The sequence below is a fragment of the Corapipo altera genome, unplaced genomic scaffold (genome assembly GCF_003945725.1).
Source record: "Corapipo altera isolate COAL_440 unplaced genomic scaffold, ASM394572v1 61129, whole genome shotgun sequence".
Lineage (NCBI taxonomy): Eukaryota > Metazoa > Chordata > Aves > Passeriformes > Pipridae > Corapipo > Corapipo altera.
In genome coordinates this window covers 136,940-155,024 of record NW_020884955.1, presented here as the reverse complement: position 1 = coordinate 155,024, position 18,085 = coordinate 136,940, and the positions used below count along the sequence as shown (strand labels likewise).

Genomic DNA, 18,085 nt, shown 5'->3' with positions numbered 1-18,085 from the left:
CACAGAGGCATTTCAGTTGAGCCCACAATGAGGACTTTATTGGCTGGAGTGTCAGGAATTCCTTTGTAATGCTTTTCAGATGCTCTGCTGCTGACCGGAAATCCCTCTCCAAGCTCTGGGCATCTCTCACTGGCACTGGTATCAAACTGCTAGGAGTGGGATGGACTGAGGTTCCTCTCCCTCAGCACCTTGACTTTAAAGCCTTCTTCATCAGCCTGGCAAGCCTGTGGCCAAAGATGCTCTTCCCTTTCTCTGACAGATGGACCCCATCAGCCCCCCAGTAGACCCTGTTTCTCAAAATGAGTCCCATGGCCCAAGTAGTCAAACCCTTGACTGTAGCACCAGTCCCATAACCATTTTTTTGGTTTGCCAGATTCAACTGTCCCTTTCAAATACCTCATCTTTGACCAGGAGGATTGATGAAAAACCAACTTGCCCTTCAGAGTCACCCCCAGGGTGCTAGAATCCTTCTTGATACTCCTCAGGCTGCCCCTGGCAGTATCACTGTTGCTGTATCATGTGAAACAGCAGCAGCAGGTATTAGTCAGTGAGACTGTATGAGGCTCAGTAGTCTCTTGGTGACATCCCTGATACAACTCCTCAGAAAGAAGCACATCTCTAGAGAGTGTGTCAGGTCAGCAAGTGGGGACCTACACACCTCTCAGAAGAGAGTCACCTACTGCTATCACATGTTGTCTTTTCTTAGTTGTGCTAGTTGTGATACGGGGAGCAGATGGGGGCTGCCTTGCTCAGCTCCAGGGTCTCTCCTGATATGATGTGTTGTTGTTCAGTCTGCAGGGTGTTGAAGTGATTCTGCAGGGGCACCTCAGGTTTCAGGGAATTCTCTTCTTTACGCATGTCCTTGCCCTTGCAAGCTTCCCTTCTTCTGCATTATCACCCCCTTCCTTCTGTGTGTGTTATATCTTTTTTTGCTGTCTCTTTTCCCTGCTCCCCCATTGCATCATGTCTGAAAGCTGTGAAGAGCAGTCTGCGAGTGGGAGATGCTTTAACGCATCAAATGAAGTAAGCCTGTAGCCTGCTTGCTTTCCCCTTGTATATTCTTACCTGGCCATACTGCAGAGAAGTTGTGTACTGCTACTGAACTTTTTAACAGGGATAACAGATGAAGCTGGCAAGTCATGAAGAAATATGCCCTATCTCACCTCTGGTTTTATCAGTTATAATTTAATTTTTCTACTTAGTCAGAAAATTATTCTCTCAACAGCTGATTTGCTTTGTGCATTTGGTAGCATTTGATGTGTTGGTAGATACTTAACCTGTTGATCTTTTTAGCTTGTAGGGTCTGTGGAAAAATCTACAAAATATACAAAACCCATTAATTATATGGATTATTTACAGCTTCCTTTATTTTTTACAGTAAACTTTGTCTAAAATGAGTCATGGTCTCAATAGTACTTTATCAGCAGATTGTCTGAATCTTGTCCTGCAAGCTCCCTGTGTTAGTTCTGCAAACTCTACACACCTCTGCTTTCAGTTTTAGCAATGGATTTGTCAAATGGGATGTTAACTTCCAGCAGCAACCCATTAGTGTTGCAAAACATAGTCCTGCTGGGGGTTTGAACTGATTAGATTTTGAGTTATCACAGCATGCCAAATCCAGACTCTCTGGGTTAGTGGCGCAGCTAGGATATGCAGCTTTGAGATAATACCTCCCTTGGCCTAAGTCCAGACTGAGCTGCAGTTCATACACTACCCTCCAAAAAAACCAGACTTTGTTAGGACAGAAGTGATTGTATGAAACATCAGATTGGCAGGTCAGAGAACATCCATGTTAACACGCCCTGATCTTGTCTGCTGACGCTGCTGTTTAGTTTAATTCTTGTTTATTATATACCATGCCTGAGTGTAAAAACACTCCACTGATGTGAGTACCCGTACACGCAAACATTCTGCAGAATCAGATCCCAAATATAAGCAGTTTTTAATTCAGAAAAAAAAAGTATTGAAAAGTTGTTATCTTAAGCACGTGCAGAGACATTGCAAAAGTTTTAACATAACCAGATTCACTTACAAGAGATCTGCAAGATAATGGTAAAGAAAAATTGTATATGAATATACCACTTTCATACATATTTATAAATTAAATTCTAAAGGCAGAAAGAAAGGCACAGCAAACACAAAATAGGCAAGTACACATTTTTTTTCTGTACTTCCACAAATTTTTATGAAATAAGTATTTGAAATTTACAACTTACTTTCCATTTTGAAGAATAAAACTTTTTCCCATCCTGAGGTATCTGAATGGAAAATCCTAATGTAACTCGTTGATCATATTCCCAAATGGCAGTTTTAAGAGCTTTTCCTTAAATTTGATTTAGAATTAATTCCAAAGGGACTCTTTAAAATGTACTGTCATTCACATGTCTTCAGCTCTGCACTGTTTTCTTAGAAGAGAGTAATTGGTGGACAAACAGACTTTCAGTTGTGTGAGACAATTGTGTCTCAATTGTGTGAGATAGCTTGCATGCTAATTGTAATGGTAATTAAAGACGAAAGTGTTAACGAGGACAACAAAAGGTGCTCTCTTGTGGTGTTTTGAAATGTGACAAAGTGCTGGTTCCATAATGTTTTTTTCTATTCTATTTATGTAATATGGAAAAGTGTTCCTTCCTATCTTCACTCCTCTTTTTGGACAGTTCTGGGTTGTATATTGTTAAGTGACTTGATCATTGATAGCACTGTAACACCCAACGAAGTCTGCAACAACCACAGCTTTGAAAGGTTTTACTCTAACCCAGCTTCTTCAAAGATTACTCACAAAATTTTATGCTACCGGGATGTCTGGTGACCCTTAATACACTTGTCTTGTGTTAAAGGTGTTGCAAAAATGAAAACAAACAACTTTTCCTTTGCTTTTCTCTTCATCCCCAAAAATCTGGTGTGGAGTGCGGGGTGGTGGGGAACCAAACCAAAACCCTACAGTGCTGATATAGCATTAAGGTGTCAGGTTTGAATATAGGATTTGGAAATGAAAATTAAAAGTACAGTTGACAGTCTCCACAAATGACATCATCATCTGTTCAGTAACATATATGTTTGTTGTTGTGAATTACAGACTTAATCCATGTGCTCTAGATAGTTACCAAATGTCTCTAAACTTAGAAGACTCTGATGCTGCAGTCTTGCCATTTTGGCTGCTGTACAGCACCAGGTACATGATAAGAGAAATATATTAAAATATCCTCCCTCTTTTGTTTAAAATAAATTAAAAGAAAACACAAACCAACCATCAAACAGTGGAAGTGTGGCCCTGTAGGCAAAGTAAATTGCATGAGTCTGTCTCCAGTTTTGTAACTGTGGCTACCACTTTCCTCCTGAAGATATGTCTCCTTGGCAAATCTGCTACCCTAAAAAAGAAACCCTTCTGCAAATGTTTGTGCAACAGAAATAGATTGCAAGAAGATGATGGTGTGATTTCTAAGTATGAATGAAGCTGATGATGTATTTTTATAACAGAAGAAGTTTGTGTTTTAAATCTCCTCCTTTGGCATCACCTTTCTGTTTATGTGAATCTAGGAAAAAGAGGCTGACCCACAGAAAACAAGTTTTAAATGAAGTCACTTGGGAATACGATTCTGCTGTGGTGTAGGATACATCTCTAGATCGACCACCTTTTCTCTTGGATTTTATTCATGCTTTGGTAAGGAAAGACCTGAATGCATTATTGTTTTAAGAAAAATAGTTAAGCAAACACTGCCTCTGCTCTGTAGGTGTTCTAGGCACAGAATTAAAAACTTGGCTTTTGTCAGGGAATTTGTTTTTAGATCTTATAGCCCAAGGGGTAAAAACCAAGTCACATTAGCATTACTTTACACTATACTGTGAGATTGATATTGAGATATTTTACATAACAGTGTGAAGCTTCTACCTACATTTTGGTTTTCTGTTTTAGATCAAAAATATCACAGTAAAAGATTACACAATTTGTACAGATGCCTTCAAGGAAGTTCCTTTATGCAGAGCTGGAGGGGAGGCAAGATGTTGGCATAGCTGTTGACCTAAAAACCTGCTATGCCAACATATTGTCATCTTTCCTGTCTGTTTGCGGCAGAGGGAAGTTATACATTGTAATGGGCATTTGGAACAACTTTAGTCTTTATAGATAACTCAAGGTATCATTTCTCTGGCCCTGCCTTTACGTCAATGTAGCTGTGACTCTTAGTTGCATAACAACCAAACAAGGGACAGGATTTGACTGGATTTTTTTTTTTTTGTTACTCAAATGGCAAACATGTTACCTTGCTGTGGAAAAAAAGTTAGTGTAGAGATGCAGTAAGAAAGGGGCTTTGAGGAGACCATCAGCAGACAGGACAAGAAATGATTGTTTTGCTGTCTGACCTGTAGACCTTTGCAGAGAGATTATGAGTTGTCATTTAGCAACCTGCATATGAGTATTTCTGTTTACATAACTTTCCCCCTTCTGATTTTATTCTCTTTCCCTATGTACTTTTGATGTTTGTACTTTCTGTTAAGTCATCTAGTAAAGGATTTTGAGCAGCAAGAATACAGTGGTAGTCCAAAAATGAATGAACACTCACTAAAGAAATGTTGTAGCTGCATTTCACTGCTCTGTTTTCAATATTTAATTAAGAACAATAAAGCAGTAAAACTTGATCTGGAAGAAAGTCTCATGGTTGCTGTACAGATTTGCTGTACAAATCTTGAAAAATGCAAATTGCATGTAGCAATTTCATCATTCATTTACTTATTCTACATATGATGTTACTTCACAAAATTAGAGTTTTTCTTAGAGAACCTAAAATTAGAGGCTTGATTGGGAGTAGTAGTGCTACTTAAAAAAACTGATATAGAAGCAGAACTTGTGTACGTCTTCAGTATTCCTTCTACACTCACAACACTTTTTGTCACTCAAGTATTGAGTTTGACCCATGCATGAAAGTATAAAATAGTCTATGAGAGGTCAATTACTGATCACCATCATGGGCAAAACAGACTCAAAGTGGGGATGTTACTTCAATTTACTACTAACAGGATCCAAGCAAAAGAGTGAGAAGTAAAATAATCTTAAAAAAACACCTTCCCACCACCCCTCATTTCTTCCATGTTCTCCCTCCTCCCTCCCAGTGGTGCAGGGGGACAGGGAATGGGGGTTACAGTCAGTTGTAGTTTCTGCCACTGCTCAGGGAGAGGAGTCCTTCCCCTGCTCCCATGGGGTCCCTCCACAGGAGACAGTCCTTGATGGACCTCTTCTATGTAAGTCCATCCCTTGGGCAGCAGCTCTTCCCAAACTACTGTACATGGGTCACTCCTCCATGGGGTCAGTCCTTCACCAATGAGCTGTACAGTGTGGGTCCCCCACAGGGGCCACAAGTGCTACCCAGGAAAAACCTGCTCCAGCGTGGGCTTCCCTCTCCAGGGGCTGCAGGTCTCTGGCAGGACCCTGCTCCATCTTGGGCCTCCTAGAGGGTCACAGCCTCCTTCCTGCATTCATCTTCTCCAGCATGGGCTCCTCCATGGGCTGCAGGGGGGTCTCTGCACCCCGGTGATCCTCCATGGGCTGCAGGGGCACAGCTGCCCCACCATGGTCTGCACCAAAAGCTGTGATCTTTTTGGTAGGTTTGCTAATGCTTAAAAGTTTAAGCTTTTTAGATTTAAAACTTGATTTCATTTTTCCAGCATTCGTCAAAACCAAATGCTTCTCTGTTCAGAAAACACTTTTTCTGTGCTTTTCACAACAGCTATTGCTTAGAAGAGTAGCCTACTAACACAGCACTGTGCCATTGACTCTTGTCTTAAGCCAAGGTGTGACTGTGTTTCTGGCAATTGCAGATTTACCTGGAATGTAATTCCCTGATGATGAGTTTCTAGGCAGTAACTTTTAGCTTTTGTTCCTAATGAGCAGGGAATATAGAATCAAATACATGTACCAGGAAAGCCCAGCTTTTTAGTAACCATTTAAATAACAGGTCCTGGGTCATTCAAAATAAAAGTTTATTCTTAAAATAAAGTTTTCAGGTCATGAGACAGTTTTCCTCAGAGTTTTTAGATGTGAGATATACTCACAATATTTTTCCTTACCTTCCTTTCCTCTAAAATTGCAAGAGTTTCAAAAACTATTTGCATTTTCTTTAATGTATGTTCACTAAACATGTGAGACTGGAATGGTTTCTATATTTATGTCTCAATTTAGATGCAGATAGAAATCATAGCACCATTTAAGAAAGCAGTTATTTTTTCCATTACTTTGTGTTTATTAAGAGGGAAGAAGCTATTTTACAATCAAATACTAATATTTCATAGATGTTTCATGGCAGCTCTTTCATTTTGACCTCTGTTTATGGTTATGTTGCTGAATTACATAGTATATTATGATAGAGCAGTGACCTCAGAATAGTCTTGTAGTTATGTGCAGGCAGCCTTCTTTCATACCAAAACTGCTGCAGAACCTTAAGTCTAAGGTGTGTCACCTCATGAACCACCTAAATTAGAATAGGACTCAAAAAAACCCTGGCAAACTCAAACCCACAGAAAGTTGCAATTCAGAATTTAAGAGGGAAAAGTTAACATAATTCCACTGGAGAATCCTCAAGTGTTTAGTAAAAGGCTGAAGAAAGAGAGCTGAGCCTTTTCTTTTCAAATTTGAAGTAGCATTAAAAAAACCCCAAACAACAACTCCATGAATCAAATACTCTTTGTCTGTCCCTCCTTTCGAATATATTTCACTGTCATATGCAAGCATGTTACTCCTACCCTGTAACTTCAAGGTTTTAAAAACATGAGTCCATTTAAAAAAACACAGGTAAGACATACTTGGATGTGAACTGATGTGCAGTATTCTTAGGCCTTGAAAAATAAGGCATTTCAACAGCAGGTCATGAAGAAGTTTTGGTGTGGTATTGACTGAACTGACTAAAGCCTTGACCAGGTAATTAGAATTCATTACAAACGACAGCATATCATAGGATGGTTTTGACGGGAATCTGACATCATAGAATATTATAAATTCCCAGAGATTATCAGAAAAGGCAACTTTTTAGGTATTTATTTTAGTGTGTTAAGCATTTCCTTTTGTCTGCTGCTTTAAACTGGATTTCATTCAAATAAAAAAGGATTCAACCCCAAAATTTGCATCTTCTGAAGCATTCAGAATTTTCTGAGGTTTGCTGGACTGGGACAAGAAGCTGAATTTTTTTAAACATTCTGAAAAGCTTTGACTTAGCATTTCTGAAAAACTGCATTTCATCTGCACTGAAACTTTTTGTTTCAGCTCCAGCTTTACATAATGCAGTGTTTTGGCAAAAAACTTGTAGAGCCTAAAGAGCCTAAACAATACTAAGCCTTATCTTCAACCAGCTGCATTAAAATAAGCATATTCTGTGAAGAGAGATGAATTATGGCAAAATCTTATTATTTCTGTAGGAAGCAACTGTGCTGTAGAAACTGTACGTCTACTATACCATAGATAATGTAAACTCTGCCTACTACATCATAAGAAGCATAATAAGTGCACTTCAAGTAAAATATAACTGGTTTACTTATGTATAAATGTGTGTATATAAATTTAAAATTTATGTTAAAGGTGATCTGATATGTTCAGAAGAATGAGAAATGGTGCAGAAAAGAGTTGAGCAAGAACAAGGAAAATTATCCATCTCTTTCTTGCCAAATACAAGACTGGGCGGAATTAAAAGGAAAGGGAAGGCGAGGGCCTGGGGTGAGATTCTGACCTTGCTGGTGTCAGCATAACTATTGTTCTGACCTTGTTCAGGATGAAGATACAGTCGTGGAATAATTTTGCTGTTAGCAAGGTCTGGTTTAGTACATCTTTTATTTACTTCAATCCTTAACAGTGGTCAAGTACTGTGCTTCACTTATCATCCTAACAGATTCCTTGTTACTAGCACTTACATACTCTGCTCCTGCTTTGATACAGCAGTAGAGGGAACTTGGAGGCCTCTTTGTGTTGCCAAAAAAGAAGAGAATTTGTCCAGGAGGGAGATGGAGAATGCAACATGTAATTACTCTACCAGGCAGCCCAGTGGGTGACCTTTATTAGTCATCAAGATTCAACAGCAGTTCGCCTGCTTGGCGCCTGTGACCATGGAACTACACTGTGCCCAAAATAGGAAAATAGCATTAATTGTGGGGGTTGGGGGTGATAGAGGCAAAGTGTCTTCAGAAGTAAGTGAAAGAGGAAGCAAAGAGACTGTATTTCCAGTGATCCAATTATCCCCTTGTCTGGATATGGCACTTAGAATCTCTATCTCATTTCATGTGACTACATGTTCTGTATAGCACTGATTTTACTCTGCCCTGCTACCTGATAATTGTTAACACAATTGAGACATGCAGTGAGGCAAGAAAAGGCACAGAACAAATGTTTCTGTTGTTTCATACTTTGGTGATCATGGCACAAGTAAAAACAAATTGCTTGTTTCAATCTGTTGACTTGTCTGAAGAGTAGCTGTAAAAGTTGTTCTGGAAGACAAAGGCCTATCCTCATCCAAAATAACTGCAAAACATCTTTCCTGGAGGGAGATTATAACTGTTCTCTCACAGCACACACAGTCCTGCTGCGTAAGTCAAAAGAAGAAGTAGTCCACAAATGAAGCACTGTATTGAAAGCTATTTGTCAACAGCATTGTTTGCTTCTTACCTTCTAATTTTTTTTAAGTAAATGACAAAGACCTTGCTGGCCTGCCTTATTCAGTGAAATTGGAATTATCGAAGACAAAAAGGTGAAGTAACATCTCAATTCAAAAAACCAGTTTGACTCTAGGTTGACCATCAGTAACAGTTTCTTAAAATGTTCTATTCCACAATAAAGTAATTTCTTAGATTTTTTTTCCAAGAGCATACTCCTCCTAGTACTTGATGCATACTCAGTTTTCAATTGCTCCTTTCTCCCTAGCATTAAGTATTTTGGATCTACTTAGAATAGTTTCACTCATCGCTTCTGTCAGCTCTGGAGAGCATTTCGAATCTTCAATAATTCAGTGACAAATTGCATTATTTTGTTATATGGTTCCTAAACTATTAAATTATTATTAAGATTAGTTACCTATTTGAGTTGTGGGAGCTCATTTTTTATATTCACTGCTGTATTTATGTTCTTTTAGAACTGAAAAATTTTCCAGTTGTGAAATACATGCCTAACTGGAGAGTAAGAAAAAGGAAAAAGGACATAATTGAGTAGGAAATGGAATGAAACTGTCTATTTACTGCTATTCAAGGAGGAAAAGGTAGGATTACTGGGGAAAGACAGGACAAGGTTAATAATGAAAGTAGTTCTGCTTTCTCAAGAACAAGAAGGGACTGGATGAAAGTTGGCATGTACAGAAGGAAAACTGTTGCAAATCTCTTTCCTCTTTTTCCATCACCTGATGAAACTTGCTTATGCCTTCTGCTGACCTGTATGCATGCGTGCATACAGAAAGATTTATTGGTTGATTCATAGGTAGATAAATATGAGTGTGTGTGCACAGTAGCAATTTTGAAATATATTGCTAAGAATCTGCTTGAGGTATTTTAAAATTAGCACAACACGAAGTCATTTTTTTGTTAACTTTCCCACCTCAAAATCAGTCTTCTCTGAACCACAATGAACACAAAAAAAGCACAAACACAAATTCTCTTAGACAGCACAAAAAAAAAGAAGCTACAATTTCTGTGAATAAAGTCCATGTTTCTTACACCCCTGTTTTACAGTCAAAAAGCTGGTAAATAAATTCCCATAATTCATAAGAAATTATCATTAAAAGCATAAGGTATTTCTCATTACTATCTTCAGATACCTATTATTCTTCTCCAAGTGTGTATCTAAAGAAATTTTAATTAATGTGGTACTTATTCGGGAAATACACTGGATTTACTTGAAGTAACCATCATCTGGATAGTTGCTAATCTGGGCTCTTGTCTATTCATTTATGTAGATATCCCATTTCCAGGTATAATATACATAATGCAGCAAATTGATGTGATCATTCCTCTACCAATTCCTAAAGTATTTTCCAACAATTTGCCAGCAAACACTGTGTGCACTCCTCTGCTTCCCTCTTCTGCTGAATTTGTAGAATAGGATATAAGAATTAATCTGTGTATATATTTAACAGTGCTTGGGTAGCATATTCTCATAACAGGGTCATAAAGCCGGTCAAAAGTGAGTAAAAAAACCCATCCAGAATTTGGGTGGCGTGAAAGATCTCCAGTGCAATGTCCCTTCTGAGCTCAGGGGTGATTTTGCAAAAATCTCATCTGGGAGAGTTATACAGTTGCTTTGTCCAAATGTCCCAATCTGCTGTAATGGTACTACAAGGGTGTATCCTTTTTTAATATTCCTTTCTCTGACTTTAGGCAGGGTAAAGAACAGATGAAGAAGGATGCAAACAATAAGCACCTGTAACTTCAGTACTGTTAAGGAAGCTCATTTGAGTAACTGTGATTTCATGCATACTGCTTACCTTGATCATCTCTCTTCAGTTCATGGCATATAGATCTTCAGGGCAGTATATCTCCTCATATCTTTTCCATTCCAAAACAGGTGGACAAAGTTATTTCCTAAGGGAAATTTGACATAACAGCGAGAACCTGAAGACTCACATATTTAAACATGTTCCTCCGACAGCTGCTGGCTATTGCCCAGACAGGAAAGCAGTAACTAGTACCTCACATGTTAAGTTTCTCAAACACAACCAGAAATACTCAATCTGACCAAGTTTTGCCCCCAGGTATTTCTTTGGAGCTACCACCACCTTTCCAAGAAGCAGGAATTTTTCTCAAAATAGAGTTTATGCTGTATCTTCAACAAAAGCCAGAAAGTCTTCAATGGCTCTTCAGATATCCAGTGCTTTACTCTAAGGATTTAAGAAACAAAAATAGCAGAAGAAATAGCACTACAGCAATGATATGATGTAAGTAAATCCAGAAAAAATACATAGTTTCACTAGGGTACAGTACTGGTATCTAAATAAAAGAGCAATAGATGCAGCTACCAGTGGATCAGGTCTTCACCCCTAAACTATCCCTAAAGTTTGGAGGGTTTTTATTTAGTTTTTCCTGTTTGGATTACTTCATACAGAAAAACAGAATTGCATATAATTTGTAATTGGTTCTCTATGGAAACTACTCAACAGCTATAGAGTTTAATTCCTGAGGGAATGGCCTGGAGTTGTGTCAGGGGAGGTTTAGATTGGGTATTAGAAGAGGTTCTTCACCCTGGTTGGGCACTGAACAGGCTGCCCAGGGAAGTGGTCACAGCACCAAGTCTGACAGAGTTCAAGAAGTCTTTGGACAATGCCCTCAGGTGCATGGTGTGGTTGTTGGGGAAGTCCTGTACAGGGCCGGAGTCGGACTCGATGATCCCTGTGGGTGCCTTCCAACTTAGGATATTCCATGACTCTGTGATTCACAGATAGCTGCATGTTTTTGCAGCTTTTCAAAATTCTCCTTCAGAATTCTGTAGTATACACTGCTCTTACTGCACAGCATTGATTCTCTGAGAATCTTCCAGTATGGTAACCATTTTCTGTTTCATTCTATTGTCTTCGGAAAAAGAAGTTAGTCCAAGTATTTTGCACACGAATATAACCCTATTCTCTCAGGTTTGTATCTTACATAGAATCTTGTCGTCTTTGCTACATGAGTTTTGAATAACTTTTCCACATAAAAGTACTATTAAAACTAGGTAAATTTGAATCCAGTTTAAATTCACAAAGTGTCAGATATAAAAAGATGCATGAGTGTGTAGTAGCTGAATTGAATACATATAAAATATATTCTGAAGAACATGAGAAGCGACAACAGTGCTGAATGAACTCATGAAGATATATTTAAAGAAAAAAAATACTTCTGGCCACAATAGGTAATTTATCTCCAGAGAAAAGACTTCAGTGAAATTTCTAGGCCTGTCACTGTGTCACAATTACAGTCAAAAGTAACTAAGACATCTCAAAAAAATCAGCTTTGTCTCCTGAACCACGGTGTTCCTTATGTATATAATGGGGGTGAAGCGTTGCATATTAAAAACTGCTAGATCAGCTCAGGTTAGGGCATGACATATTCAAAATTCGTGTCCTCTGATATGTATCAGGAGTACAGCAATGTGTGGGTAAGAAGGGGATTCAGCCCTTACAGCCTTGGCAGGGCACAGTGCACCCATCCTAGGTGGTGTGCCTTCCCATTTACTGCCATCCACTGATTCACTATGGAGTGCTACCGGTACCACTAGTGTTTAGGATGTACCTTCAGGAAAAAGTCCCCTTTTTTTTGGTGTCATACCTACTGATACAAATAAATCAGTTATGCTCTTTAAGAAGATATATATTCTTGTGCCTACTAGTCTTAAGTAAGTTTAGTGTTATAATTTAAATAAAACAAAAAATTCTCTGTTCAAATGCAGCAAAATATCCTCCCCTGATCTGCTTTGTAAAGATGACTGTTAATTCCATCAATACAAATGAGAGGTGAATTTATAATAAAATTATGGTTTGTACAGTATCCTCCATGGATATTGTCACACAAAAAGTGATAATCTCTCATTTGCCTTTATACTTTTCATTAGGGTCTTAATTTTAGTTGCATTTTTGTTTAATGCAGCAGCCCATTGTCATCATTAGTCTCATTTCTCTGATCTCCATTTGGCAAGGAAGTGCACATTGGTGTGAAGTGTTACCTGTTTTATGGATAAATGCAAGCAGACAACAGCTGTCAATGTTGTCTCCAAAGGAACATGAGCTGGGAGACAAGGTTGACCCCGGCAGAGGCAGTGCCCTCACCAATGGGACAGACCTGGGTGTTTGTAACAGGATCCCAGAGAAGGTAAGAAAGGAACCAGATCCAGAATCCATCAGAGGAATGCAGTCAGAGGAGATGGGTCTGAAGACAGGACTGGAGACAAGCTACAACACCAGGATGAGGGGTCTCATGCAGGAAACAAAGTGCCTACAGCATAAGTCCAACCTTCTTCCAGAAAACAGAGCTGGTGACTGAAAGGCCCCTGTTTGAGCTGAAAAGGGCCTCACACAGGTGGGGTGAGGGACTGGAGGGGGAAAATAAGGCCCCAGGTAAGGCTGCTTAGGTCCCTTAGTCCCTTTTTGTGCAGTCCCCCTTCCCAACAAGGGGTGTTGTCACACCTCTCTGAGATCTAGTATTGAAGGATGACCTGCTGGGGGCTGTAAGGGGTCACAGATCCTCTAGACAGGCAAAGTATAACTTCATGCTCCAGCTTGCTCTATTGCAAAAATAAAAAAACATAAATCCAATACCCAAGATCCTATTCATCGCAGTTAAGCTAACACACTCATTTAGGCAAGAGATGGCTGCTTGCTGAGAATATAATTCTATTACAACACTGCCACCTCTTGTTCTTCTGCTTGTTTTGTTTTTACCCAACTCCAGTCTGCAGTGGTTCCAGCACAAGCACAAAGGCATGAAGTCTCCACTAACTTCTGCTGAACTAAAACCTTACAAGGAATAGCAAATGACTGAATGCAGCACCATATTCTTCCCTCTACAAAAAGGTGGGAAGTTTGAAAACATCCACAGACACATTCTGTCAGTGTTGACTGGTGCGTAACTGTTTTCTCTGCTAAGTCATTAAGGTACTGAAAGAAGGGAGGAGAAACAAACAAAACCTACAACAAAAACCCAGAACTCAAGCAGCAGCAAAACCCACCCCACCAGAAAATATCATGGAATTTGTCCTGGTATTCTGAAATATGTTGTGTCTGTGCAATGTTATCTCCAAACTCTGTGCCTTCTGATGTGAACTTCAGTTTTCCTCTCAGTACTTGCCCCATCTGCTACCCCAGAAGCTGCTACCCAGAGGCATATATTTTCCAGATGCTGGTTAATGAAGAGGAGTCTGTGCCTCCACCAGGGACACCAGGTCTGAGGATTATGTGGAGCCTCCTGGAGAAGACTTGGATGCAGAAAAGCAATGTAAATTTATCACCTCTGAGTTTTAACTAGGTGGTCTCTGGGAAGAGGTTTGGCATGCTCTAGAAGGTGGATCACACTGCACTAGCAGTTATGACATGAGGAAAGCCCACAGAAAGCAAGGAGAAGAGACAAACTGGACAAACTGGCTGGGCCTCTGTACTGCTGCTTGATATTCAACTAACTCTTTGATTTGTGTTTCACTGGTGACAGAGGTGTGTTTTCTGCATGGGTTCCTTGATTTCTAGGAATTTTTTATATTTCATCTTTATTTCTTTCAGGAAGCTTTAGAGAGCAGTTATAAATAACATCCTCTTTAACTAACACTTTTTTGCTATGCTTGTTCATGTTGTCCCTTTATGTTTCGGTCTTGGTGTGTGGAGTAGTTGAGAAGGGGTGTAATGTTTTAGCCAAACCTATGAGCCTGGGAGCTGCCAGAGGCCTGGTGAGGTAGAGCCACAGCCATGGTCCCACCACACAGAAAAAAATGACCTGCCAACCAGTCTGCCAGCAGCAGGATTCACATCTGTTTCCAGTTAGAAGATCCAACCAAAAATAAAATTTTCATCTTGAAATGAAGTCGCCAGCGGGCAAGCAGATGTACCACGGTTGGGTCCTAATGGGCTGAGACTTGAGGCAGCTGGGATTTTTTACTTCATACTCAATAAAAACATAATTTCTGAACCACAGGACTGCAACCCTCACCGGTGTCTAAACCCAAGATGAATGCTCAAAAGCTGTGCTGCCTGTTTTGGGCATTCAGTTGTGTGTAGGGCCCACCTTGGAAGTGTTAGTAAGGTGAAATCAAGAGATCTTTTAAATGAAAAAATGGTGTAATCTCATGTAAATGATTTTAGGAGTGAAAAATATGCAAATGGCAACTCTGTCCTGACTGTTACAGCACGAGTTTCCCTCCCACGTTTTTTTTTTCTTAATCTGTACAATAGAAAAAAGTGTAATGTAATGTGTCATCTGTATAATCAATGTGCTTAGAGTCCTCAGGTTAATGTACACAACATTGCAGAGGGTATTGTCATAATGACAGTGTCAGACAAGTAAACCATAAATGCCAGTTCCCTTAAGTAAGGTTTTAGATTTATAATTTTGATCATTATGTAAACCACACTTATAATTTTGAGTACTATGATCAGCCAAAACAAGAACTATAAAATTAACATGTGAGCTGAATAATTCTTGATAAATTTTAGTCCAATATTTTGTGTTTCAGTCCAATTCTGTGTAAATAAACCTTCATGTTGAGACTTGGGGCTGGACACAGCACTGAGGGGACCATCAAACACCCAGCCTATGTTCTCTATGCCTGAGAGCACCTAGTACCTAAATATAAGTCCTTGTTATTGTTTGTATGGGAACCAAACACAGGTGCTACAAAAAGTATTTCATTTTTCCACAAGAGATCAAGAGCTAATGCCTAGAGTTTGTCTGGGAAATACCATAAAACATAAATCCATGAGCACAGTTACCCCCTGACACTTGCCTCCAGCCCTGCAAATGCATTATCACATCTCTCCCCCACAGGCCAGCACTCACACACAGTCACAAAAACTTCAGTCACAGCTGGTTGCCATCTCCACCTGGAAAATCCCACTGCTCTATCCCTGCTCACTCCATGTCCCCTCTCTCTGCAAGGTCCTCCCTGAACAGTGTTCTCACCATTTGCACCATGGCCCTTGCACTAATTTAACACTCCCCTCCTGTCCTCCCCCAGCATACACAGCACCCCAGATTAGTACTGCCTTGGCCATGAATGACATCCCCAAGTCTTGTGGCCCCATCTGCTACAACAGCCTTCAAACTCTGGATGTTTTCAGCTGCTCTTTACTTTCTCTTTCTCTGGGCTAAGAAGAGCTTGTCCCTGGCCTGGAAAAGAATAACTGATAATAACAACAGCAGTACCCAGAAACAACAAACAATAACAGCAATAATAATAGTAATAATACTGATTAAAAAAATTAATAGGATTGCAGTTAGTTTTTCTGTACCTCTTTCAGCCAGAATTGCTTATGTGCTTTTACTCTTCAGGAGTAAAGCAAATGCCTTACAGAAGTCTCTTCTTTTTCTCACACAGCTCTGGGTTTCTCATATAAATTCATGTTCTCTGCAGCACCAAACATGAAACCTGTTTTTGGGACTTTCCCTTGTGTCAGCCCATTCAGCCCCTCATCTCCATGCTGATGGAAGTAACAGTTGGTTCTGGCAAACACAGCCACAGATGGGTTGTGCTAAAGGAGAGTCAAGAAGTTCCTTCAGTGATCCATCTTTTATGGGAATCAAACATAAAGCAACAAAGATGATCCAGCTCATGATGGTTGACCCCACTACATTGCCTCCCTAGCCCGGAGATGAACCCTGTCCTCTCCCAAAGGAAAACCTGAGGCCCAAAGCCTCTGCATGTGGCCCAATCCCTCTGGGTGCCAGTGGGGAAGGAGCATCCATCAGCTTAGCAGCACCAGAAAACATGAACCTCAATTTTCAGTCCTAATGAGCTGGCTAAAGTACACAGTTGAAATAGTTTTGAAGAAACCCTTAGAATCTCACTCTGAGTGCTGGGGATTCCTGTGTGTGAATTAGAACTTCCAAAACACCAAAATCAGAACACTGACTTTATTAGTAGAGACAAACAAAGGATTGAAACATGTAAGGAGTTTGCTGAAACACACAGTGTACCTGTGGAGGACAGACATACTTATATACATCAGTTTATTGTAGAAACGCGAGCCATTTGGTCTAGATGACTAGGATATCCCCAGGTAGTTTGCAACGGATCCAGACAGCTTTCTCTCCGTGGTGGCTCCGGTAAAGCAACTGATTTCCCCCCAGCCCCACCCCAGCCAGGCTAGTGCCGGGCCCCTGAACACCACCAGTATCTCACGTAGGACTTTCTGCAGCACAAGGTGAGCACAACTGGATTTGGCCTGAAGCCAGCAGTGCAGGCAAACCCCACCGCGGGCTGCGGGCCGCTCGCTCTGAGGTGTGCTGACCCCGGACCTCTCAGCTGCGAGGCAAGAAAGAGGGGTCGGGGTGTTTTGGACACACCCGCTTCCCGCCCCCCCATCTTACCCCCAACCACCCAGGGGAATCCCCTGGCCCCAGCTCCTCCAGCCGGCAGCGGGTGGATGTTCCCAGACCGAGGAAGGGGCCGGACAGCCCGGGGCACGGCACGGGGCCAGTCTCGCTTCCCGGCGCGGCTCGGCACCACTCGGCTGCGCACCGGCACTGCAGTTCCCGGGACCGGCACTTCTACTCGCCAAGGCGCGGCCCGGGATTTCCCTGGACGGACAAAAACAAGCGAGGAGGAGGAGAGGGAGGGGGAGGGGTGGGACGGGGGAGAGAAAGAAAACAGCTCCACGGATGTCGGATGTCACGGACGGCGTTACATGGGCGACGCGGGGGCTTCTCGCTGCGTTTCTCGGGCGAAAGTGCTGCGGGAAGTCGTCGCTGTCACCCCAGGCCGGCACGTCGGGGCGGCCAGACGTCGGTGCCTGCGCTCCCAGCGGCTTGTCTCGGGGCGTCCCTGCTTACAGGCACTTGAGGAGGAAGGAATTGCACGAAGTCCCCCGAGGGCAGTCGCAGAGCTTCCCGATGCGGGCCCCCTTCCTCACGGCACACTGCTCCCCGGCGTCGCACTGCGGGCACCGGCCGGCGGTGAGGAGGGGGGTTCTGTCCCGTTCTGTCCCGTCTCGTCCCGTTCTTCCCCTTCCCTTTCTTTCCCTTCCCCATCCTGGTCTCATTCTGTTCCGTCCCGTCCCGCCTCATTCCGGGCTGCCCCCTTCCTTTCCCTTCTCTTTCCTTCCCTGTCCCGTCCCGTCTCTCCCCGTCCCGTCCCGCCCCCTTCCCTCTCCTCTTCCCTTCCCTTCCCGGTCCCTTCCCATCCCACCGGGACACTCACCATGGGCACTTGCCCGAACTTCTTCTCGTAGTGCGGTCCCCGCTTGCTCTTCAGCTTCTCCAGCACCTCCTGCAGCGCCTCGATCTGCCGAGAGACCCCCGCAGCCCCGGTCAGACCGCGCCCGGCCGGGTGGCTCCCACCGCCCCCGCCCCGGCCCCGGTCCCCCGCCCCACCAGCTCCTTCTCCCGGGACGCGCCGCCGCCGCCGGGCGCTCCCAGGTCTCGGGCGCGGCGCGGCGGGGCCGAGCCCTGCCCGCGG

The 18,085-nt window shown here is 41.9% G+C and overlaps 1 protein-coding gene across 1 annotated transcript; it reads right to left on the bottom strand.

Moving 5' to 3' along the window:
- Nucleotides 1-16,528: 16,528 nt before the first annotated feature.
- CARTPT (CART prepropeptide) lies at nucleotides 16,529-18,081 on the bottom strand (the record flags this gene model as incomplete). The annotated part of the gene is made up of 3 exons (XM_027663690.1): nucleotides 16,529-17,564; nucleotides 17,828-17,911; nucleotides 18,001-18,081. Coding segments are annotated over 3 exons (273 nt in total), but the record flags the coding sequence as incomplete, so codon positions are not given.
- Between the last annotated feature and the right edge of the window lie 4 nt (nucleotides 18,082-18,085).